Below are 21,896 nucleotides of genomic sequence, written 5' to 3'. Positions count from 1 at the left end.
TGCACGTGTGGATGAAAGAGTCCAAGTCCTTGAAGTCCAAAACCAATTTACTTACACTTAATAATAATTGCTATACAAAATATGAATATGTGCTTTTAGGTTTTTCTTTGTACAAATCAAAACAATATTTTTCACACCTTGAAACTCTGAAATCCGAAAGAAGAAAAGATATATACACAAACTATTTATTTATAAACTGAGAGTTTACTTGTGGCTGGCGGCGTGAGTTTTTGTCTGGACAGCAGAGGAGGACATGGTACGGAGGCGTCTGGCTATCTCTGGGAAGGAAGGTCGAACAAATGGGTCAGGAGCCCAACACTGCTCCATCAGCATCCTCCATTCTGGGTCACAGTAGCTTGGCACGGTTGGTCTCAGTGTGTTGTTCACTATGCCTCCTACGGTTTTTATTCACAAAAGCAACAAATTGGTAAAGACGGAACTGAATGTGTTGCCTCTATTGGGAGGGAGAGTAATTTACCAATTATTGCCCCGTAATGCATATTGGCGTAGGGTTCTTCACCGGTAAGAATTTCCCACAAGACGATTCCGAAAGAAAATACATCGACCTGTGTGAAAATGAAGTATCCATACTTGCAAAATCATTTAAAGGGCACTGAAACTGTGTTCATCTTGCAACAAGTAATTTGAGGTTTCATACCTTTTCAGAAACTTTGCTGCTGCTGCCACTAAGTAGCTCGGGAGCCATCCAAGGGAGGGTTCCCCTTACACCACCACTAACCAAAGTGTTTCTTTTTATCTTTGACAGACCAAAATCACCAACCTGCATAAACCAGCACCTCTCTGTCACATAAACAAAAACAATATGACAGTATTGTTGCATCCTTAAATTTCTCGAAATGTCCTTCCACCTTGCATATAGGACGGGCTGGATCCTTTAAGTTGACAAGCAAGTTGTCACACTTCAAATCGAAATGCACAACGTTCTTTGAGTGCAAATATTCCATTCCAAAAGCTGCATCCATTGCTATGATAAGTCGCTTACGTCGATCAATCTGCCTGTAACTCTCAAATGTGAGCTGGTATACAACGAAAGTTGTTTTCAGGAAAAAAAAGGATTTTGAAGAGCTGTGTAAATAATTTTACCTGTTGCTGAGCAGAACATGTCTAAGCGATCCATTGACCATGTACTCTGTCACTGTAGCTAATGTTCCTCCTGGCCCATCTTTCACTACGCCGTAAAACGCCATAACATTTGGATGATGTAGCTTGGAAAGAATTTCAGCTTCATGCCAGAACTCCGATATCTGAGATTTTCAATCAGTGGTTGGTTGGTGAAAATTGAAAACCAATTAAACTAATGCAGCTTTCTCGAAAGTAAGGATAGTCTACGGGGAATAAAAATACTCTATTTACACTAAAGCAGACAAATAATGTAATTTTGGGAGAACCATGGGATGACAAATTTACTTATATAAACCTCAGACACCCCACAACTCCTTGAGAAAGAAAGCTCACCAGTCTCTCTTGCTCAGATGAACGACCAATAAAACAGCTCCTTTTTATTCGCTTGATAGCAACATCTGTACCCCTCCATTTTCCGTGATAAACAGTTCCAAAGGTACCAGAACCTAGTTCCTTCAGTTCTTCCAAGTCGTCATTTTTAATGACCTGAAACAGAAAGAGAAACAAAATGGATATAACAATCATCAGTGAGAAAACCAGGAGCAAGACTGTTAACAGATTTCTAAAGCTCCAATGATTTCAGCTACCAATGGGGACACTGACATAAACTACTCTAATCTAGTCTACAAGCAGCTTACATTATGCTGATTCTACAAAATTACAAAAAACAGAGAAGACAGCTAAACCATGTATTGGAAAGTCATAAATTCGCTGATAGAATATTAAAATAAGTTTGGTATTTGGGGTTCTATTTGTTGTATGGAAGCTATCTTTTTAAAACTACCGGAACAATTTATTCAGAACCTTTGATGTGATGCTATTTAATTCACTATCGTGGCTCAAACGTTAACATGAAATCTGGTTAAGAAAAAAGGCGGCATATGCAACACTCTGAGACATGTTAAGCCATCAAACTAACAAACACGTACCTGCAGAGACCTGTTGTCACTGTCTTCAGCAATAAGGTCAATAAGAGGAACTCCAGTATTCTACACATCCAAGTGTGTAGAAATTAGAAAATATTTGTTAAAACATGTATTCCGCCAATAGTGAAACTCTATTAGATTTTTCATAGAAAGGCTGAAAACCAAAAACGTACCAAATTTGCATCTGTGTTTTCAGCAGCTTTGAACTGAGACTGGCCGTAATTTTCATGTGTATCAACTGTGACTGAATCAGCTACGGCAGCTACAGATACCTGCGGCTGGATGTTCCCATCGAAATGGATTTGAGGATTTAACTGAGTTGGAGCAACTTTCGCAGACTGCAATGGTGGGTAGTTGTAATCAATAGGAACTCCATCGGTGTTAGTCAGGGAAGTGGGAAATCCAGGGTGGTCCTGATCCATAAGAGATAGATCCTTCCTCTCAAACTCTCCCTGCGCTAAATCCCGAAAATACGACCAATTTTTAGGGTCAAGATTCTGAACATTTAAACTCACTCCAGCTCCATCAGCATGCAGTGACCCTAATCCAGGGAAGTTTAGAGACTCTTCCGTTTTCAATATATCAGCAAGAAAAACACGAGGAAACCTATCATTAATATCAACAACTATATCCCCGTTCTCAATATGTCCTCGTGGAACAGGCTTGACAGAAGTCTCTGACTGATTTGCCTGCTCGGTGGCATTAGGTTCCAAGTTTATTTTTTCAGACTGTGAGATACTACCCTCAGCTGTCCAGAGACTTTCAGGAGCTGGTCTTACTGGTGCGCTAGAATGAACATTCTGGGACTCCATATTTGCTTCATGAAAAGTTTCAGCCGATTCGCTGATAGGCAGGAATGAATGTGAAATTGATTTAGCCATTACAAATGGAGGACCAAGGGAATCATCGCGCAGTGTGCGCTCAGAATGAAAAACCCTTTGATGAATCCCAGACTGGTCGATATTACTCACATTAGATGTACCACCATCTGAAGTAACAAGCGCAGATGCAGATAATCCCCCAGGCAGACAAAACTGATTGTCCTGATTGATTTTCCTTTCACTTGCTGTATCTAAGACAGCTGTTTTCGGAACATATTCCTGGGATGTTTTACTACTTCTTTCCGGACAAACAAAGGAACTTGAATCAGGTGTTGAATTGGATGTTTGCATAGAAATAGGAGCTTCTTCCTTGAGGGTATGATCTCGGACCACAGAACCACTAGATACAGAGGAGATAGAACTAACCCTTGTCGTGGGTTGTTCTTTCCTCACCAGCTTTGGCTCCTTTGCTGAAAGATTATTCTCCACATGGTCCTGCGATTTTCTAAGACTTTTCTCTGGACAAGCTGAGGCACTTTGATTTGGTGTTGGATCGGATATTTGTGTGGCAGTTGGAGCTTCTTCCTTCAGGTCATCACCATAATTAGAGGAAACTGAATACTCACTAACCTTTGGAATTGAGGACTCTCTCCTTAGATTTGCCACCTTATTGGTCTCGACAGTAGATACATTAGCAGGATCATGTGCCTTCTTAAATGAATCATCTCTTCTCATTTTGGCCTCTTTTAACCAAGTTTCTGGATGTTGCACATGAAAGCTCTGCTCATCATGCAAAACTCCTTGCTCAGGTTTATGTGGATAGTGAGGCACCACACTTTCAATAGATGTTTCAGGATTCACAGAATAAGGGATATAATGAGGATGTGGCTGAACCTGCAAAGGAGCAGACCCCTTCTCATCTATATAGCCTATGCTTGCCATGTGAGCCGACGTGTAAACTTGGTGGTTACCAAGTCCAGTGAAGTGCATTTGCTGTCCTAGATAAGGCTGTGTAAAAGTCTCATTTCCAGTAGAAAAATCTGTTACAGGTTGAGAAATTTGGCTCGCTGATAAAGATTCATTACCTGCCAATGGAGTAACCGAACCTACAGCTGGTTCTGTGGCAGCTCGACTGATCTCCCTATCAGTATCCCTGTCAACTAGTTCATCCAAATTGTTCCCTGGAGCACTTATCCCAAGGGTACTTTTTCGTGAACTGAGATCCATCCCATTGACAGCAACAACATACTGAACCTCAGAGTCACCTTCAACAGCTTCCATGCAAAACTGACCCTCCTCTAAGTCACTGTCCGAAAGCAGGAACATCCTGGACTTCTCAGATCCTCCATTACCAAACACATTACACTCCTCCATCATATTTTGTATATCCTCATCAGAAGATACAGAGACAAGGGCATCGAGATCCTCGCCGGGCAGCTGATATTTAATGGTACGTGCTTCAGGGAACATCTCTGTCATTTTGTGCATGAGCTCTTGGAAAGAAATAGTCTTGCTAATCCGTATGATACGCGTTTCGCCGCCTACGTATCTAAGTTTCTGATCTCTGGGGCGGGGTATGATCCTGCCACCAAAACTACACAAGAACTTCGCCTGGTTCAAAGAGCTATCAGAAGCTCTAGAAGAAACCAAATTGGGAACCCTTTGATTAGAATCATTTCTTGAAGATATAACAGGGGCAGACTGGACCGGGGGTTTCCTCTCTTGCTCAAAGCCATTGCTTTTTTCTGCTCCGTTAAGCACTGTGGTGTTCTCCGACATCGGAACCATCATCCCCACAGCACTTGAGTTAACAGGAACAGGCATACCACTGGGATCACCACCATACAGATTAGGGATGAATTGGGGTTTCATAATGACCCTATCACGCATAAACTCGAAAGCAAACTCTTCACCAGTCTGTATGGAGTAGTTATGCACAGGTCGAGAAGGGTTCGAATCAGGAGGTCGTACATTGGTGTTAACGTTAGTTGAAGAATCATGGGAAAACCTAGAGCCAATCCCGTCGTTTCTAGAATCAGGGGGTGCAGTAGTATACGGAACGTGGTGTTGATAACCACCCTTTGTTTGATCCATGTTATATTTTTATCAAGTTGTCTCCTCTAGCCATCTAATTCATCAGCTCCCTCGCAAACTCTTGTAGGCGACATATCGTGATCATCAATAGCTCAAGTGAAATCTTTGCACACGCATCCTTTGTTAAAAAAATTATTCCAAAGTTTTCAAAAAGGGCTTCACTCAAGCTCTAATCGAGGTGCCTGAAATGAGAGAAGAGTAAGTTTACTAAGAGCAGGTCCTGTGAAATGAGAGAAGACTAAGTGCAACATTAGAAGTAGCTTTAAAGTAATCACTCTCTTTACGTGACAACACTATTCAATTCAATCTACCTCAGTAACATGAATTGCTGAAATGAAACCGATCAACTTCACCTAATCAAGAGATCAATAATAGATAGAACTAAAAAAAAAAGAAATGTAAACCTCAAACGAAACAAATCGCGTTATTAGAGCTACCTAACCAGAAAGAGAAGGCGATCAAAGCATCAAAAAAAAAAAAAACAAGTGAAGATACACTTAGCGAGAGCACATCGGATTCTCCACCAATAAAAAGAAGATTAAAAACAGCAGCGAGTTGGAGTGAGAAAGAAGGAGCAGAAGAAGAAGGTGTGTGTACCAGGAGGAGAGAGTGAGAGGGGTCCTTCGTTTTGACGATCAATGAGTTGGAGGAGAAGAAAAAGCTCAAGTCCTTAATCTCTCTCTCTTCTTTCTAATTTTCTCCTGAGAAAATATCTGCCAAATATATATATATTTTTTTTTGGGTCAATATATCTGCCAAATATTATCTGTGAGTTTTTAACGCTAAATAAATCTAGTTTTAATCCTATTTTGATTTATTCAGAATAAACGTCAATCTCTACAGATAACTAGTTATAAAAGTTTTAGTTTCTTTTACTCATTTGTGTACCGCTTTTACAGAAGAGAAATTTGGTTTCCACTTGAGCTTATTTTCAAGGAAACAATAAGCTTTTTCGAAATATTCCAGGCGAGATTAGAGGTGTTAATCTAACTGTCAACATCCTTAACAATATAAAATAATTGATTCCAATATTATACTATTAAATATTTCCCTATTAATTTTAATTTGTTTTGTACCAATTCGCCGCAAAATCGCCAAAAACCCTAAAAAACACTGCCACACTCCTCACAACTGTTGTTTCAAAAAACAGATATGCTCAGCTCCGCAGCCACCGCTACCGCCACCTCCGTGAGTGCTCGCTCTAGCGATATTCTCTGCGGCTATTTGCGCAGGAAAACCGTCAAGCCTTTTCGCTTTGCTCACCCCGTTAGTTCTCTCTCCTCTCCCTTTTGTCGACGTGTTTTTTTCTTCTTGGTGTCTTTGTTTCTCATATCTGCTATTGTTGATTCTTTTTCTATAATCAGCAGCAGGTGTACTATAAGCCACTGAGTCCTAGTTTCGTTGCGGTCCGAGCCATGTCAGAGTCTCAGACAGCTACGAAGAATCAGCCTCAGTCCTCGGCCTCCTCTGGTTTGGTTTTTGTTTCGCTTCAGTTTCATATTCGGAGATAGGTTTCAGTTATTTATTGTGTATACAATAAGGTTTTTAATGTAACATGTTTATGTATACATCAGGTAAGAAGCAAGCTTTGATATCTTTATCTGACAAGAAGGATTTAGCTACTCTTGGCAACGGTCTGCAAGAGTTGGGGTATGTCTTCTACACAACTTTGAGTTATGTTTTCTGTCCTAATAAGTGTTTTCAAAAATGATTATTTTTTTCCATCTCTAGATACACTATTGTTTCTACTGGAGGAACTGCCTCTACTTTGGAGAATGCTGGAGTCTCTGTCACCAAAGTGGAGACGCTTACTCATTTCCCTGAAATGGCAAGTTTCAATCTTTTACCTCCCTTCTCTTTAATTGAGTTTATATTCTTCAAAAGGTTTCAACTTTCAACAAGAAAAAAAAAGGCTAGTGTTAATGATTATGTAGTTGAGTTTGGTTTTGTTAAATTTTCTCTCTCGATTTGTTTTCTGCTTCTCGGAAAGCAGCTTGATGGCCGTGTGAAGACTTTGCACCCAACCATACACGGTGGTATCCTCGCTAGAAGAGATGTGGAGCATCATATGGAAGCTCTTAACGAGCATGGTATTGGTGAGTTTTGATATTTCATTTGCCTTCTAAAGTTGAGTTTGATTTATCTATAGACTATAGTTTCTCCTTCCTTTATGCTAAGCTGCATCTTTTTAATGTATTGAATTACAGGTACATTTGACGTGGTGGTTGTCAATCTGTATCCGTTCTACAACAAAGTTACTGCTCCAGGTGGGATCAGTTTTGAGGATGGGATTGAGAACATCGACATTGGTGGTCCTGCTATGATCAGGGCAGCCGCCAAGGTAGCACATATAAACATATGCATATGTGAGAGACTTATTCATTTTATTCGTTTCTTGATGATGAATGTAATTTTTTTTCTATCTTGTTGGACAGAACCACAAAGATGTCCTCATTGTTGTCGATTCAGAGGATTATCAAGCTGTTTTGGAATATCTCAAAGGAGGCCAGAACGACCAACAGTTCCGCAGAAAACTTGCGTGGAAGGCCTTTCAGCATGTTGCTGCGTATGATTCCGCCGTCTCAGAATGGCTATGGAAGCAGACTGAAGGAAGTATGTGCTTATTTTCTTTTAATATGATCCTCCTTACACTAGTTACACTAATCAGACTGTGTGCCTCAACATGAAATACTAAAAACCAAACTTCTTTCCTAATCATGATATCTTGTCTTGCAAACTTTTTCTCAGAAGAGAAGTTCCCTCCCAGCTTCACAGTTCCGCTTTCACTCAAGAGTTCCCTACGTTACGGTGAAAATCCTCATCAGAAAGCTGCGTTTTATGTTGATAAGAGCCTTGCTGAAGTGAACGCTGGTGGTATTGCCACTGCGATTCAGCACCATGGAAAGGTAAATCTTGTAAAACGTATGGTACTTCTAGTTTCAACTGTCATCTATAATCCTTGTCATTGCTTTTCTGTGAACAGGAAATGTCATACAACAACTATCTTGATGCTGACGCTGCATGGAACTGTGTGTCAGAATTTGAAAACCCGACATGTGTGGTCGTGAAGCACACAAATCCTTGTGGTGTGGCCTCTCGCGATGATATCCTTGAGGCTTACCGTCTAGCTGTGAAAGCTGACCCAGTTAGCGCCTTTGGTGGTATTGTAGCCTTCAATGTCGAAGTCGACGAGGTAAACTAAACTAGTACTGCCCAGTTAATGTAATCAGTTCTCTAAGAATCTGTTGTCTGTCTCTAGGTTCTTGCTAGAGAGCTCAGAGAGTTCAGGAGCCCAACAGACGGAGAAACTAGAATGTTCTATGAAATCGTGGTTGCTCCAAATTATACTGCTAAAGGTCTTGAAGTACTCAAAGGAAAGTCAAAAACTTTGAGGATACTCGAAGCTAAAAAGAATGACCAAGGGAAGCTATCACTCAGACAAGTTGGTGGAGGATGGTTAGCTCAAGACTCGGATGACATAACTCCAGAAGACATCAGTTTCAAATCCGTCTCGGATAAGACTCCCACTGAAAGCGAACTCGCGGATGCCAAATTTGCTTGGCTTTGCGTTAAGCATGTCAAGAGCAATGCCATTGTGATAGCAAAGGTTTGGTCTCTATTTCTCTCTTTCTTATATGTCTTTCCTCGTTCGTGTTTCTGATTCTTGGTTTTGTTATTGGTGAAGAACAACTGTATGTTGGGCATGGGAAGCGGACAGCCAAACCGAGTTGAGAGCCTGAGATTAGCTTTTAAGAAAGCTGGCGAGGAAGCCAAAGGAGCTGCCTTAGCCAGTGACGCCTTCTTCCCATTTGGTATTTTTTATCCTCATTCACTAATTAGCGTAATGGTTCCTATGAAGAGAGAGTTTTAATATTTGTTGTTGTTGTATGTATGAAATGGCAGCTTGGAAAGATGCGGTAGAAGAGGCGTGTGAGAAAGGAATAGGAGCGATAGCAGAACCTGGAGGTAGTATTAGAGACCAAGACGCCATTGATTGCTGCAACAAGTATGGTGTCTCTCTTCTCTTCACCAACGTTAGACATTTCCGCCATTGATGATGAATCCAAGAGATTCTGAAAGACATGCTTAAGAACACCCCCACCAAACAAAAGCAAGAGTTGAGAGAAATGTTGTAAACTTTTTTTATATGAAAGCGTTCGACTTTATGTATGATTATTAGCACATGAGAGCTGTTTCTTCGAATAAAGTTTGACACTTTTAATAAAAAGATCATCTATTTTTTTTATCAACACCCAAAAACTGATGGGATGTGTTATATATATTCAACTCAAACTAAAACGACCGAAGTCAACGACAGTAGAGAGAAGAGAGATGGCGACAGGGAAAGTGGTGGTGGAGAAGATAAGAGGGAGATCTACGGCTACGAGCTGCTTCTCTAAGTATCCTCTCAAGTTCATACTTCCTACCAAGGTTCTCTCTACCTATTACTGAAGAGTTTCACTTGTTTAAGTTTCCCGACAGTGAAGTGCGGTACCCAACTTTTCAGGTAGCTCCTGTCGGAACTGACGTTGTCTGGATTTACAGCATCACCTATGGCGGCGGCATTGTCTCTGTACTTCTCTCACTTCCTTTCAGTCTCTCAGTGAATTTGTCAATCAAATGCTTTTGAATCGAACAAGTTGTTGCTCTACAGGGAGATTCGATTTCATGTGAATTCACCATTGGTGATGGATGCACTGCAGTCCTTACAACCCAGTCTTCTACTAAGGTTAAAAACCAAACACATTCTGTCTCTTTTTTCTTGGACTAACTTCAATCCTACTTGGTTTGATTCTCTGCGCTTTTGGATCTTGTTTATTTCAATACAGGTTTACAAGGCAATAGGATCCAAGTGCTCTGAACAGACCTTACAAGTAATTTTTCTTTTTGATCCATGTTCTTGATTGATCTTTTCGGTTTGATATTATAGCATGTAATAATGGATCATATTGTTTGTGTGCAGTAGGCGAGAATAGGGAGTGAGTCTCTTTTGGTTGTGATACCAGATCCAGTGACTTGCTTCTCCACAGCTCGTTACTATCAGAAACAGGAGTTTAGATTGGTTTCAGACTCTAACCTTGTCCTTGTGGATTGGATCACAAGCGGGCGTCACGCTAATGGTGAAAAATGGGACTTCGAGTTTTATAAGAGCATCAACAATATCTACCTGGAAGATGATCGCCCTTTATTCCTTGACACAGTTAATTACTTTTATCTCATTCAAACTATCTGATAAGAACATTCATAACCGAGATTATTAGACCTTAGTTTGGTAAATGGTTTGTTCATTCAATGCAGGTGCTGCTGGAGAAGAGGAACATCCGAAGCATAGCGGAGCGGATGCAAGACTATCACGCCATAGCAATGGTCATACTCTTCGGGTAGGTTTCTCTCTGTCTTCATTGTAAATATAGTTATAGAGAAGGCATTAGAGCGCACATCTTTATAGTGAGAATTTGGATCTTTGCTAAATCTGTTTGGCAAATGGGATCAAGGCCAAAGCTGAGGGAACTGCAGAAGCAAGTTCAAGAAAACGTGAAGAATATGATGTCGGAACAGTTGCAGATCTCTTATGGTTCTGGGAGACACAATCCTGATTCAAGGGCACGTAATGGATTCATGAAACCAGAGTTCATAGCTTCCTGCAGCACTTTTGGCCCTGAGGTTTGTAATCATAGTTTCTTTCTCAGTTTTCTAAATCCTTCAAATCTTGACCGGTAGGATTAGCGACAACACATGAATGGCTATTGGGGCTAGGCTTATTGATTGAAACTTGGTTGTGAATATATATTTTGCAGGGAAAAGGAGTAGTGATTCGAATAGCTTCGGATTCCACAGAGTCAGTCTATAACTTCTTGAGGCAACAACTGGGTCATTTGGAACCACTTCTTGGTCAATCTCCCTATGCTTGATTCTTTTGTTCATTTTCATTTTTCTTTTCCTCTACCAAAAGCATCAACAAGTCCATACAACATTTTATCATTTTCTCATCTGAATAGTTAGTTTCACTATAATGAATTTAAGACAAAAAAACATCCCATGTTTCACTCTAAAATGTATTAATAAATCTGAGAAAACTGCACTAATATTAATGTTTTAAAAATACTTGTTCGTTTGTCTATTGTTGGTGTAATATAGTTATTACTGAAACCAGAAATTAAAATAAAATATAATTTTACACAAGGTTGATTTACTTTTATTTCCCTGGAGAATCTCCCGCCTGGTGATGATATTTTGGACTCGATGCGATTCTAGTATCTCTGTGAAAGAAAGGGCTCCCTCTTTCGCTTCAACACTTTTCTTTCTCTTCTATCTACCGAGAAAAAACAGTAGAGAGAGAGAGAGCTCAGCCCACCTTTCCATCTTCTAGCTGATGCAGTCTCGCGCATGGTCGCGACTAAAAAGTTACTACAGGAGAGCATCGGTTCTGCCCATATCATCAGACCATGTTAGTTCCAACCATCTATCAAATCTCGTACGTTCGATTAGCTATCTCGGAACCTCAAGACCCAGAACGGAAGGATACATCCCCAAGTCGAAACCCGAATGGCTGATCTCAAATCTCTGCAAAGAAGGTAGAATCGCAGAGGCACGCAAGCTGTTCGACGAATTGCCTGAGAGAGATGTGATCACATGGACGGATGTGATCAACGGGTATATCAAGTCAGGGAACATGAGAGAAGCCAGAGAACTCTTCGATAGGTCCGATTCTAAGAAAAATGTTGTGACTTGGACAGCTATGGTTCGTGGGTACTTGCAATCTAAGCAGTTCTCTGCAGCTGAGTTACTTTTCCAGGCAATGCCCGAGAGAAATATAGTTTCTTGGAACACTATGATTGATGGGTATGCTCAAAGCGGGAGAATTGACAAGGCCTTAGAACTGTTCGATGAAATGCCTGAGAGGAACGTTGTTTCTTGGAACACGATGATTAAAGGGCTTGTGATGCGTGGGAGGATAGAAGAGGCTATGAGTCTGTTCGAGAGGATGCCTGTGAGGGATGTGAAGTCATGGACTGCTGTTGTGGATGGATTAGCGAAGAACGGTAAGGTGGATGAAGCGAGGCGGGTTTTCGATTGTATGCCTGAGAGAAACATCGTTTCGTGGAACGCGATGATCACTGGTTATGCACATAACAATAGGATAGAGGAAGCTGATCAGCTCTTTCAAGTGATGCCGGAGAGAGACTTTGCTTCTTGGAATACGATGATCACGGGGTTTATACGGAACGGAGAAGTGGACAAGGCATGTGTTTTGTTTGACCGTATGCCTGAGAAGAATGTTATAACCTGGACCACGATGATTACAGGATACGTCCAGGTTAAAGAGAACGAAGATGCTCTGAAAGTTTTCTCTAATATGTTGAGGGATGGTTGTGTTAAGCCTAACGTAGGAACTTATGTGAGCATTTTAAGCGCATGTAGTGACTTGGCTGGGCGTCTGGAAGGGCAGCAGATTCACCAGTTGATATCTAAGTCGGTTCACCAAAAGAACGAAATGGTGACTTCAGCGCTTATTAACATGTACTCGAAATGCGGTGATCTTGTAGCTGCGAGGAAGATTTTCGAGTCTGGGATGGTAAGCCAAAGGGATTTGATATCATGGAACGGTATGATTGCGGTTTACGCACACCACGGGCGTGGGAAAGAAGCAATTGAAATGTATGATCAGATGCGGAAGCACGGGTTTAAACCAAGTGAGGTGACCTACCTTAACTTGCTATTCGCTTGCAGCCACGCAGGTTTGGTGGATAAAGGAATGGATTTCTTTGAGGAACTTGTGAGAGACAAGTCACTTTCTGTGCGAGACGATCACTATACGTGTCTAGTGGATCTCTGTGGTCGTGCTGGTAGATTGAAAGATGTGTTAAAGTTCATCAACAGTGTGGATGCTAAGCCATCAAGTTCCGTCTATGGAGCGGTTTTGTCTGCTTGTAATATTCATGGCGAAGTGAGTATTGCTACGGAGGTAGTGAACAAGGTTTTGGAAACGGGATCGGCTGATGCTGGGACCTATGTAATGATTTCTAATCTATATAAAGGGAGTGGAAAAATGAAGGAAGCTGCAGAGATGAGGATGAAGATGAAGGAGAGCGGGTTGAAGAAGTCGCCTGGTTGCAGTTGGATTCTGGTAGGGTCTCAGAGGCATGCTTTTGTAGTTGGAGACTTGTCTCATCCTCAGTTTGAAGCTCTTGACTGGGTTGTAACAGATCTTAGCAATAAAATGAGGAAGAACAAGAACATGGCTTCAGATGTTGAAAAAGATGAGTTCTTAGCTATTTGAACTCAGCTATTTGAATTATGCTTGGTCTTGTAGATTTATCATTCTTATTTTTTGTATGATTCGATCTTTTACCATTTTATACTGAATATTACAATCATTCATTCTTCGTTGTTATATAAAAAGTGTTGTTGAGTGGGTTAGCTTTTGTAACTTGATTTCCCACTCGAACACAAAGACGTTCAACTTCAAGATGAAACTCTAAATCGAATGTATTGAGTCAAAGTCAGAAAGGCCTAACCAATGCTAGTGTTGTAATAAAATAGGAGTATAACAAACCCATCAGAGACTACTATCTCCTGGCCGGTTACAAAGAGTACAAACATGGACCAAACTCAACAACAACAAGAAGAAAAAAAAGGGAAACAAACAAACAAAAAAGAAAAGAAGATGGCCAAACTTAAAAGGAAGAGAAGAAGATTAGAGGGAGATCTCACATGGTGCGTGAAACGTTCTTCCTCGGCAAATCGCTTCCAGATTTTCTCCAGCGTACGAGCACAGTGGTGACACTTCCACACCTATTTAAGCTATGATCATTAATACCAGTTGCCTTATAGTGATGAAAAATAAGAGTTGGATCTATTACCAGTTGCATATAAAGGTACGGAATGTGTTAAGAATCCACCAGCCGCTATGACCCAACGTGTGTGTAGCCGTAGAACCAGAAGTCTCGCGCTTTCTGGCGTGTCAAAGCTCGACCCGTTTGCATTCTTCACCGGGGCAAACTCTTCCTCCCTCAACACCTGCAAAGACGAGAGCATTGATCTTTTACAAGCGAAAGTAAACATGGGTTTTTTGATGGCTTTCATCAAGTATAACAGAACACAGTACCTCGAAGAGTGCAGTTGAAGGAGCATACGGAAAGCTATCAAATATGAACTGTTCTAGTTTCACTCCCTCTATGAAACCATTTATAGACGGTATCTTCTTCTCTGCCACATGATAACTGCACGTGTTTTTGATAAATATGTCAAATGTTTTCATATTGCAGGATAACATTACAGTAAAAGCATCTCTCACATGCTGTCTTTTTCCAGTCCGTTTGCAACTTGGTTAAGGAAATCCAGAGTGAACATGTGTAAGCACACCTGTAAGGTAAACATTGTTTTCAACTTACATTAAGAGATTAAACACATGCCAGTTGCATAACAACACTCACTATCCATCCTTGCAGATTTTTTAACATAACTAATGCATAAGTTCCATAAAAATGGAGCAATCTCTACCATTCCTTTCTTAAAAATTAACTCAGCATAACTTCAAAAGCATGTAAAAGAGAGAGGAGTTTACGTTACTCCAGCAATATTGAAGACGTCCTGTTTGTTGATTAGTTGCAGAAGCCATGGACTCATCAAGCTCTGTGTACTCAACCACGGTCAGTGGCCCACCTTTTCCCCTCCTTACAAATACTCCAACCTTTTCTTGTGGATATGCCTGTTTTCATAGCAACAAACTTCTCGATTAAGACTTCACTTTTGATTTGTCTCCCTATAAACTAATTGTAAGAAGGTGAAAATTTAAACTAGGAGTCTGAACCAATTAATTAGAAAGGTATATGAATACCTTGCGCACTACTTTTGCGGCAGAAGCTGCACCTTTGTCAATGAAGTATCCTAGAAAAGTAGGGTCAGCTACTCGAACCTGTTTTCAAAGATTGTCGTTTACTGTTCCAATAGCCTAGAAGAATCGACAAAGTACTCCGAATAAAGACTTGAAAGCATTGAAAGAGCTACCAGAACATTGTCAACACCATAGCAATCCACATACTTGATCCCCCTGGAAGCCATATCTTCTAATAACCTTGAATATTTTAGAGCTGAATAAACATATACAATGTTTTTGATCAGAATCAAGTAATATTGAAAATACTATTTCCAGTAACTAGAGCAGAAGAACTAAAGGATATCTACCTGCATAAACTCCCCCGTTCCCATCTGGAGCTTTGGCTAGCTAATCAAAAAGAATTGAAATTCATAAGGCCAGTGTCTTAAGGGTATGAAGTAACTGACTAAGTATTAAAATCAAGAACCGGCATGTATATAGTTTGTTTACACATACACTGAAAGGTGTCTCCATGATAAACTTTCCATCTTTCGTAATGCAAGGTAGGGTTCCTTGTTGGAAAAATGTGACCTGTAGGGAGTGGATCGATATTGGTGTAAGCACAAAAAAAGAGGAAAGGATGAACATGAACAAAAACGATACGACTAAGAACCCTCTTACTTGATCTGGCTCAAGGCCAAAATACTTGCGACTCTCGAAGAATTTTTGTGTTGGTTCGTGAGTAAATGGACTGGTCATTATATACCACTGTATTACAACTGAGCGAGTTGGACCTGCTGCATGCAAAATGTCATGTGACACAAGGTATCAAAAATGGTATACTGTGTGGATACATGGAACGGTGGAGTTGTGAACTTTACCCTCACCCATTGCCTGAGCAGCAAGCCTTTGGACACATAAGATCCTCTCAGCTTGAATCTGGAAAAGTGACTTCCCAGATGGCAGTCCGATATCTACGATGATAAAACTATTATGGTAAGGTAATAATATATACCGTAAACAGTAAAAGAAGTCATGTTATAGAATATCGTTCCAACAGGAGAAACTGAACTTGCAAAGCCAATTTTCAGCAGTGTATAGAAGATGGAGAGTAAAACACAGAACTGAAATGAGAACTACTCACTAAAACACCCTTTGGGATCTGAACTTCCAAGTCTTGTTCCCTGAAATTATTTTAATAACCAGATCATTTCATGAGAACAGTATTCCGATGGACGGACTAACAAACACTACATTGAAGAGGCAACTAAGATCTACTCAAAGTCAAACGTAATTTTACCCACAAAATTCTCGTTCAATTGGCCAACTCACAATTCAGGTGATGGATGACAAGACACTCCCATACGAATATCCACAGAAGTATATTCCCAAGGTACTTTTTTTTTGAGCAAAAGTAAACGAAAACAATGTAAATGGGAAGAGAAGATAACAGGATCCTATAAAGTATCTTTCAGGTCACGTGAGAACCATTCTTTTTCATTATTAGGTGCTTAGATATCTAGAAGAAGGCACCGACGGGTGACATTTTCTTTAAAGCACTCATGATTACTCATATAAAGCCTTTATGGCCTCAAACCACAATTATCAAATTCAAAATAAAACATGTTAGACCCCAGCTTTAGCAATTATTAAGTAGGTAGCCAGCATTATTCCAACATCATTTCAGCCCTAATGATCCATTCCAACCATAACCCAAGAATTATTAAAATCTACTCACCAAAATTTTAGTGATTACTAACTTAGAACTAATCCAAGAAAATTCAGATCAATGTTTTATTATTTCTAAAGCAACACAAGACTCAAGAAAAGAATAAAGCTGCAAGTTAATAATTAAAGTAACCTGTCCACCAGATAAAAGCACCACACCCAGTTTCCCTTCATAGATAGCCTTCAACCCCATCTTCCACCATTTTTCTTTGTCTTCCTTTCTTCTTCCCTCCACCGTGGACACACAACTCTCCGGCGGTGCCTCAATCGCCGCCGCTGGCAACCCTAATGAGGTGAAAACAGAGCACAAAAATTTAAATCTACATGAAGGAAAATAAAGAGACTGAAACAACTTGATTTGATATAACAGAAATCAATATATAAACCTTGAGAGTTAAGTGAGCATCTGATGATCCGATCTATTCTTGGGAGATCCAAATTCTGCAAAGAACAATAACGGATCACGCGCTTGAAATGATCTAAATCAAAATTCGATCAACACTCACTATACCAATCTTCAGTTAATTCGCTGAATAGAGAATGCAAATCACCTCGATTTCAGTGACGAGGAGGTGACGCTCTTCAGGTGAGAGCTCTTCCCAGAGAGCGAAAACGTCTTCCTGACCGTAATCCTTGAGCCTCTCCACTAGCTCCTGATGAGGTGACGCCGTCCGAGGAGGAGGAGGAGGAGGCAGCGTCTTCGTCGTCACGTCCGCGGTTCTAATCTCTATCTCCTCCGTCGTTGGCTCCTCCATTGTCGTCAGTCGCCTACGGTCTATCAAACGTAAATCTCAGTCTAGAGGATTTTATAGTGAACCAAATAGCAGAAGAGAGACGATGAATCAAATTTAATCAACGTGTTAATAGTACTCGTAAATGACCATAATACCCTCTTCGACATGATCTCGTTCAAAAGTCAAAGTCCTCCGGCAATTTGTTGGCCTACTTAACCTTCCCTCTGTCTCCGCATGTTGCGGCCCATTTAGAATTATCTTTCATATATCCTCTTTGATGATAAATATCAAGCTTTCATGTATTTGTCCAATTTTGATCAACTCTTAACGAATATTTTTTTAGATTTCTCATTTCAATTCCAATGGTATTTACATTACATACATTCCCCACCTTCAATTCCTGGTTATATCATATGATCTAATCTACTCATATAGATTTCAACAAAACCATATCAGCTCCAACAAGTCAACACACTCCGGTTTAGTATCAATAGGCAGATTGTGAAACAAGGAAGAAAAAAATACTTGACCACGATTTTATTGGACTGGGATAGTATTAAACTACACTCATGCAAAGTTGCAAGCTGCATTGTGTTCATTTGTAGAGCTGTTCCATGAGATTCTTCCGCTTCCTGACATTCATGCCCACAATCTCAGCCATTTTCGAGCCTTCTTTAAAGAAGCTGCAGTGTTGGTTTGGTTACACCATAACTGTTTGATGAGATTGGTATCAAAATTCTCGTATATACAAATATCAAAAAAAAAAAAATCCAGCTAATTGTAGGATATGTTTTTAAAGGAAGGTTAATGAAGCTCTCAGCACAGTGGTGATAATCAACTTGCCGATGCTCTTCGAAATGTCCACCCTACGAATATGCTAGCAATAATATATTCCCTCTGTTTTTTAATGTATATGATTTAAATAGTTTTTGATGTTTCAGTATATAAGATGTTTTCATTTTTGTAGTTGACTTTTAACTTTATTAAAAATTATGTAACCAATGGCATTTTGTTTTTTTGTCTAAATTTTAAGATCAATAGTATTTTGTTCTTTATTTTATAATTGCTTGACTAATTTTAATTTATATTAATGATATTTTTAGATAAAAGTAACTTTATTAATTATTATGGATATGTCTAAAACATCTATGTTATTAAAAGAGAAGTACCCATTTAAAAATACCTCTTAGTTTTCACTTTTATTTACACTTCATGCCACTGTAGTATTAACTAAGTTTCCTATTTTTATACTTGTCTTTTTCACTTTAGTTAATGTATTTTCCAAAATTAAATACACAATTAAATAATACTTTCTATTTTAATATTTTGTCTTTTTCACTTAGATTAATGTGTTTTTCTAAAATTAATTTTGAATTAAATACACTTCATTAATTTCTCCATTAAATCAATTTCAAATTAAAAAGATTACATTTTTATTGGACAAACAATTCATAGAAATTATAATATCAACTTTTCATTTAACGAATCTGAACGAAAAATATTATCAAATTTGAACCGAAACTAGATAATATCTAAACGGATTTTTACCATTTTGGTATCTAGAGAACCATAATCAAACCTGATCTGAACAAAATATTTTGGATATTCGAATCGAATGTATTTAAATCATATTTATATACTTCAATATGTTAGCTATTTTTAGAGTTAATATCAAAGATATAAGCTATTTTAAAGTTGTTTAAAATATTTGAAATATAAAAAATAGTCAAAAGTAAACATCTAAAATAGATAAACAATAATCAAAACACCAAAAATACTTAAAATATATATTTATTCTCATCCAAATATTCAAGTTAAACATATTTTTAATTTTTAATTTAGGTACTTTGGCTTACATTACTCAAATTACATTACTCATATTTACATGTTATATTATTTTTATTTTTAGATTTAGAGATATTTAAAGATATATAAATTTTGAAAATTTAAAAATAGTTTAAACGGGTTATCAAACCCGCAAAAATCCGAATCAAACCGGAACCAAAATTTATAAATACACGAATAAAGCTAGAATCTTTAAACTCGAAAATCTCAAACCCGAATAGATTTTAACCGAATTCGAGTGGATACCCAAATATCCACCCCTAACTTAGTCAATATAAAACGATCAAATATTATAAATATATTATTTTGTATAAATAAATAAAAACTAAAAGTAAAAATTAGTACTCGTGCGGTCGCACGGGTCAAGATCTAGTCATACATTAAAAAACGGATTGAATATTTGTTTAAGTGGATATTATGAAAAGAAAAGATTTTGAAGTTCAGCCTCAATCACAAACAATGTGGCCACAACAATAATGTGCGTGGATAAATGAAACATTGGCTTACGGTTTCCAAAATGTTAAGAGAGGAATACGTTAACATAGAGCCAAAATTGTTTCCTTTTTTAATACTATTGTACTTCCTCCGTTTCGAATTATATGTCGTTTTGGAGCAAAATTTTCGTTTCAAAATAAGTGTCGTTTTATGATTTCAATGCAAAATTTATTGACTTTTTAATCTATTCTATTTTTCTATTGGTTGAAATCTGGTTAGTTGTATTGGTAATGATGTTTTTATCTAGTAAATATACAAAATTAAATGTTTTATTAATCTGTGTGCCGAAGTCTAGAACGACAAATAAATTGAAACGGAAGGAGTATTTCTTACTAAACATTAGAGCCATAAATTGTCACTTCATATCCTCCGGGTAATTGATTAACAATCTAGGTTTTAGATGTTCTAGGGTTCTTCGAAAATCTGATTTGTTCAGGTTTGTTTTTTTTTTCTTTTTGAACAACATTTGTTCAGGTTTGGTATAACGTGAAAAACGTTTGGAAAATGCAATTCGTAAAATGACCCACACAAAACTAAAGAATTCTTCCGAGTCAGCCCACATAATACGCTAGACCAGACGGCGTCGTGTTATCGTGATCGGGAGATGTCCAAGCTTTTGGATAATGTCTATAATTCGTTTGTGTTATGGGCTTCGATGAAATTTGGCTCATCAATGGTTATGTTGCTTAAAATGGCTCATCAAAGTCGTGAGTTGGATCTTGTATATTGCTCCTAAGAACAACTTCATCGGTAAATCTCTCGTTCAGGGGTTAAACTTACACAAATAATATCTATATTTTAATATTATTGAATTTATGTTTAAATGTTATTGGGAAACTCATCCATTTAAAAGCAATGTGGCATGTGGATTTCTAGCGAATATACAAAAGTATGTTGTTTAAAAAGCTATGATATTTTTTTCCTATTTTCAAAAAAAAAATTCCTCAATGCTAAGATATTACATAAGCTTCATTTTTGGAGTTAAATGTTATTCGGAAACTCATCCGTTTAAAAGCAATGTGGCATGTGGATTTCTAGTGAATATACAAAAGTATGATGTTTGAAAAACTATGATATTTTTTTCCTTTTTTTTTAATTTTCTTTTTCTTTAATGCTAAGATATTACATAAGTTTCATTTTTTGGAGGTGCTCTAAGAGCATCATTATTACACAAACCCGCTTGGATTTCTAATTTTTTTTTTGTCCGAATTAAAAAAAAATATAATAAAGCTGGACCAACCGCGGGCCGCCACATGTCGTGGGGCCCGCAAATAGTAAAGAGAAACCGTTCCTCTACTCGCGATTTTGCGTGGAATTTGTGTGTGTTTTGTGGGGTCCACCTTTCCTTTTTGTCTTAAAAATCTTCATTAGAAACCGCGTTATTAATGCTCTAAGAGCATTTAGTGATAGGTTTCTTCAACAAAGTCTCTCAATGTTACTTTATTAACATCATCATAAACACAGTTTTGTAATTAAAATTAAAGTGTTATAAAATTTATGGGTGGACACGTATAGATTAGGTCTCTTGAAAAAGGAAGAAAGTTTCTTATTCTTGGATTGTTTCTCTATTTTTCCATCGTTTCTTTCTTATCTTTAGTTTTAGATTATTATTTAGTTTAAAACTTTTTCTGCAGAAACGAATAACTGTGTATGTTTTTTTCTAATTATACATAGATATCTTGATTCTATAAAAATGGTTTAGACTAATCATATATTACCACATATCGGTCTTTTATTTCTGACAATATCAAAATGTTAATTTTCCAGTGATCGGAATTTGAATCATGGTAACTTTGCCATGTTCTATAGCCTGTTTCGATATAGTCCGAATAAAACACGAACTATAGTTAATATTTTGAGATGCTTTTATATATTATATAAACATTATTTGTAGGTCAACTATGATGATGGCGATCTACATAGACTGATCCAATTTGAAATGGTATATTTTTCTTCTTTTCTATAAGGACTCTTCTATAAGTTTCAACAACTATAAAAGATAGTTATGGTTGTCACGTCGTACCTCGTAATAAATTGACTATTTTCTTTGTTGCAACTCGAAAATTATGAGATCCCCTACGGCCTACTACCATCATACGACTAAAATCTGTATACCAAAAATTACAAGAGACACCTGAAATTTTTGACTGAATTGTAACCTGTTTCTTAGCAGCTATGTCTGGTGATTCCCACGTTCTAAAAGGAGGATTCTACCAAAACTAAAATAATTATGGTCGACAATTCTATTATTTATGCTATTATATACTATAAAATATTAAATAGACAATAA

General features: G+C 38.1%; 5 protein-coding genes across 10 annotated transcripts; 3 read left to right on the top strand and 2 right to left on the bottom strand.

Moving 5' to 3' along the window:
• Window positions 1–29: 29 nt before the first annotated feature.
• On the bottom strand, window positions 30–5,737 carry LOC108812288 (uncharacterized). 2 transcript variants are annotated; one of them, XM_018584510.2, is made up of 9 exons: window positions 5,582–5,736; window positions 2,243–5,166; window positions 2,073–2,132; window positions 1,477–1,629; window positions 1,105–1,265; window positions 870–1,017; window positions 659–781; window positions 479–566; window positions 30–395 (listed from the first exon to the last, which is right to left on the bottom strand). In XM_018584510.2, the coding sequence occupies exons 2-9, from the start codon at window positions 4,982–4,984 to the stop codon at window positions 205–207; spliced, it is 3,666 nt and encodes a 1,221-aa protein (XP_018440012.2). In that variant the 5' UTR covers window positions 4,985–5,166; window positions 5,582–5,736; the 3' UTR covers window positions 30–204. The 2 variants fall into 2 exon arrangements, with proteins under 2 accessions (XP_018440012.2, XP_056845947.1); XM_056989967.1 differs by lacking the exon at window positions 2,073–2,132 and having other exon boundaries at window positions 5,582–5,737.
• Window positions 5,738–6,071: 334 nt separating this feature from the next.
• Window positions 6,072–9,230, top strand: LOC108808752 (uncharacterized). Of its 2 annotated transcripts, none has more exons than XM_056989971.1 (12): window positions 6,072–6,250; window positions 6,352–6,454; window positions 6,559–6,634; window positions 6,716–6,812; window positions 6,978–7,080; window positions 7,192–7,325; window positions 7,420–7,597; window positions 7,733–7,890; window positions 7,968–8,177; window positions 8,244–8,591; window positions 8,670–8,796; window positions 8,888–9,230. In XM_056989971.1, exons 1-12 carry the CDS (start codon window positions 6,137–6,139, stop codon window positions 9,037–9,039), a joined length of 1,800 nt encoding a protein of 599 aa, XP_056845951.1. In that variant the 5' UTR covers window positions 6,072–6,136; the 3' UTR covers window positions 9,040–9,230. The 2 variants fall into 2 exon arrangements, with proteins under 2 accessions (XP_056845951.1, XP_056845950.1); XM_056989970.1 differs by having other exon boundaries at window positions 6,349–6,454.
• Window positions 9,231–9,258: 28 nt separating this feature from the next.
• LOC130497073 (urease accessory protein D) lies at window positions 9,259–11,028 on the top strand. The gene is made up of 8 exons (XM_056989972.1): window positions 9,259–9,415; window positions 9,492–9,557; window positions 9,639–9,713; window positions 9,814–9,858; window positions 9,951–10,184; window positions 10,283–10,365; window positions 10,480–10,648; window positions 10,783–11,028. Exons 1-8 carry the CDS (start codon window positions 9,317–9,319, stop codon window positions 10,894–10,896), a joined length of 885 nt encoding a protein of 294 aa, XP_056845952.1. The 5' UTR covers window positions 9,259–9,316; the 3' UTR covers window positions 10,897–11,028.
• A 153-nt stretch (window positions 11,029–11,181) lies between these two features.
• On the top strand, window positions 11,182–13,405 carry LOC108812909 (pentatricopeptide repeat-containing protein At2g35030, mitochondrial). The gene has a single exon (XM_018585302.2). It carries the CDS (start codon window positions 11,358–11,360, stop codon window positions 13,263–13,265), a length of 1,908 nt encoding a protein of 635 aa, XP_018440804.2. The 5' UTR covers window positions 11,182–11,357; the 3' UTR covers window positions 13,266–13,405.
• A 44-nt stretch (window positions 13,406–13,449) lies between these two features.
• On the bottom strand, window positions 13,450–17,404 carry LOC108812910 (UDP-N-acetylglucosamine diphosphorylase 2). Of its 4 annotated transcripts, none has more exons than XM_018585303.2 (15): window positions 17,084–17,404; window positions 16,919–16,973; window positions 16,666–16,817; window positions 15,949–15,988; window positions 15,686–15,778; window positions 15,486–15,601; window positions 15,321–15,395; window positions 15,173–15,212; window positions 14,996–15,078; window positions 14,826–14,903; window positions 14,553–14,696; window positions 14,283–14,350; window positions 14,094–14,208; window positions 13,849–14,005; window positions 13,450–13,780 (listed from the first exon to the last, which is right to left on the bottom strand). In XM_018585303.2, the coding sequence occupies exons 1-15, from the start codon at window positions 17,285–17,287 to the stop codon at window positions 13,683–13,685; spliced, it is 1,518 nt and encodes a 505-aa protein (XP_018440805.2). In that variant the 5' UTR covers window positions 17,288–17,404; the 3' UTR covers window positions 13,450–13,682. The 4 variants fall into 4 exon arrangements, with proteins under 4 accessions (XP_018440805.2, XP_018440806.2, XP_018440807.2 ...); XM_018585304.2 differs by having other exon boundaries at window positions 15,486–15,598; window positions 17,084–17,353; XM_018585305.2 differs by having other exon boundaries at window positions 15,692–15,778; window positions 17,084–17,353.
• Window positions 17,405–21,896: the final 4,492 nt, after the last annotated feature.

The sequence above is a fragment of the Raphanus sativus genome, chromosome 6 (genome assembly GCF_000801105.2).
Source record: "Raphanus sativus cultivar WK10039 chromosome 6, ASM80110v3, whole genome shotgun sequence".
Classification (NCBI taxonomy): domain Eukaryota; kingdom Viridiplantae; phylum Streptophyta; class Magnoliopsida; order Brassicales; family Brassicaceae; genus Raphanus; species Raphanus sativus.
Note: the sequence above shows the minus strand (reverse complement) of the source record. Positions and strands in the feature narration are given on the sequence as shown.

Bases quoted from the DNA above. Each gene is read 5' to 3' on its own strand.
- LOC108812288 (XM_018584510.2), bottom strand. From the start codon at position 4,984: ATGGATCAAACAAAGGGTGGTTATCAACACCACGTTCCGTATACTACT. The intron at 567-658 runs GTATGAAACCTC...ATTTTCACACAG, and splicing joins GCAGCAAAGTTTCTGAAAAG to GTCGATGTATTTTCTTTCGG. The intron at 396-478 runs GTAAATTACTCT...TAAAAACCGTAG, and splicing joins GCATTACGGGGCAATAATTG to GAGGCATAGTGAACAACACA.
- LOC108812909 (XM_018585302.2), top strand. From the start codon at position 11,358: ATGCAGTCTCGCGCATGGTCGCGACTAAAAAGTTACTACAGGAGAGCA.
- LOC108808752 (XM_056989970.1), top strand. From the start codon at position 6,137: ATGCTCAGCTCCGCAGCCACCGCTACCGCCACCTCCGTGAGTGCTCGC. The intron at 7,598-7,732 runs GTATGTGCTTAT...ACTTTTTCTCAG, and splicing joins ATGGAAGCAGACTGAAGGAA to AAGAGAAGTTCCCTCCCAGC. The intron at 8,178-8,243 runs GTAAACTAAACT...GTCTGTCTCTAG, and splicing joins TCAATGTCGAAGTCGACGAG to GTTCTTGCTAGAGAGCTCAG.
- LOC108812910 (XM_018585303.2), bottom strand. From the start codon at position 17,287: ATGGAGGAGCCAACGACGGAGGAGATAGAGATTAGAACCGCGGACGTG. The intron at 15,989-16,665 runs GTTACTTTAATT...AAATAATTTCAG, and splicing joins TGCTTTTATCTGGTGGACAG to GGAACAAGACTTGGAAGTTC. The intron at 15,779-15,948 runs GTGAGTAGTTCT...TTATCATCGTAG, and splicing joins AGATCCCAAAGGGTGTTTTA to ATATCGGACTGCCATCTGGG.
- LOC130497073 (XM_056989972.1), top strand. From the start codon at position 9,317: ATGGCGACAGGGAAAGTGGTGGTGGAGAAGATAAGAGGGAGATCTACG. The intron at 9,416-9,491 runs GTTCTCTCTACC...CCAACTTTTCAG, and splicing joins AGTTCATACTTCCTACCAAG to GTAGCTCCTGTCGGAACTGA. The intron at 9,859-9,950 runs GTAATTTTTCTT...TGTGTGCAGTAG, and splicing joins GCTCTGAACAGACCTTACAA to GCGAGAATAGGGAGTGAGTC.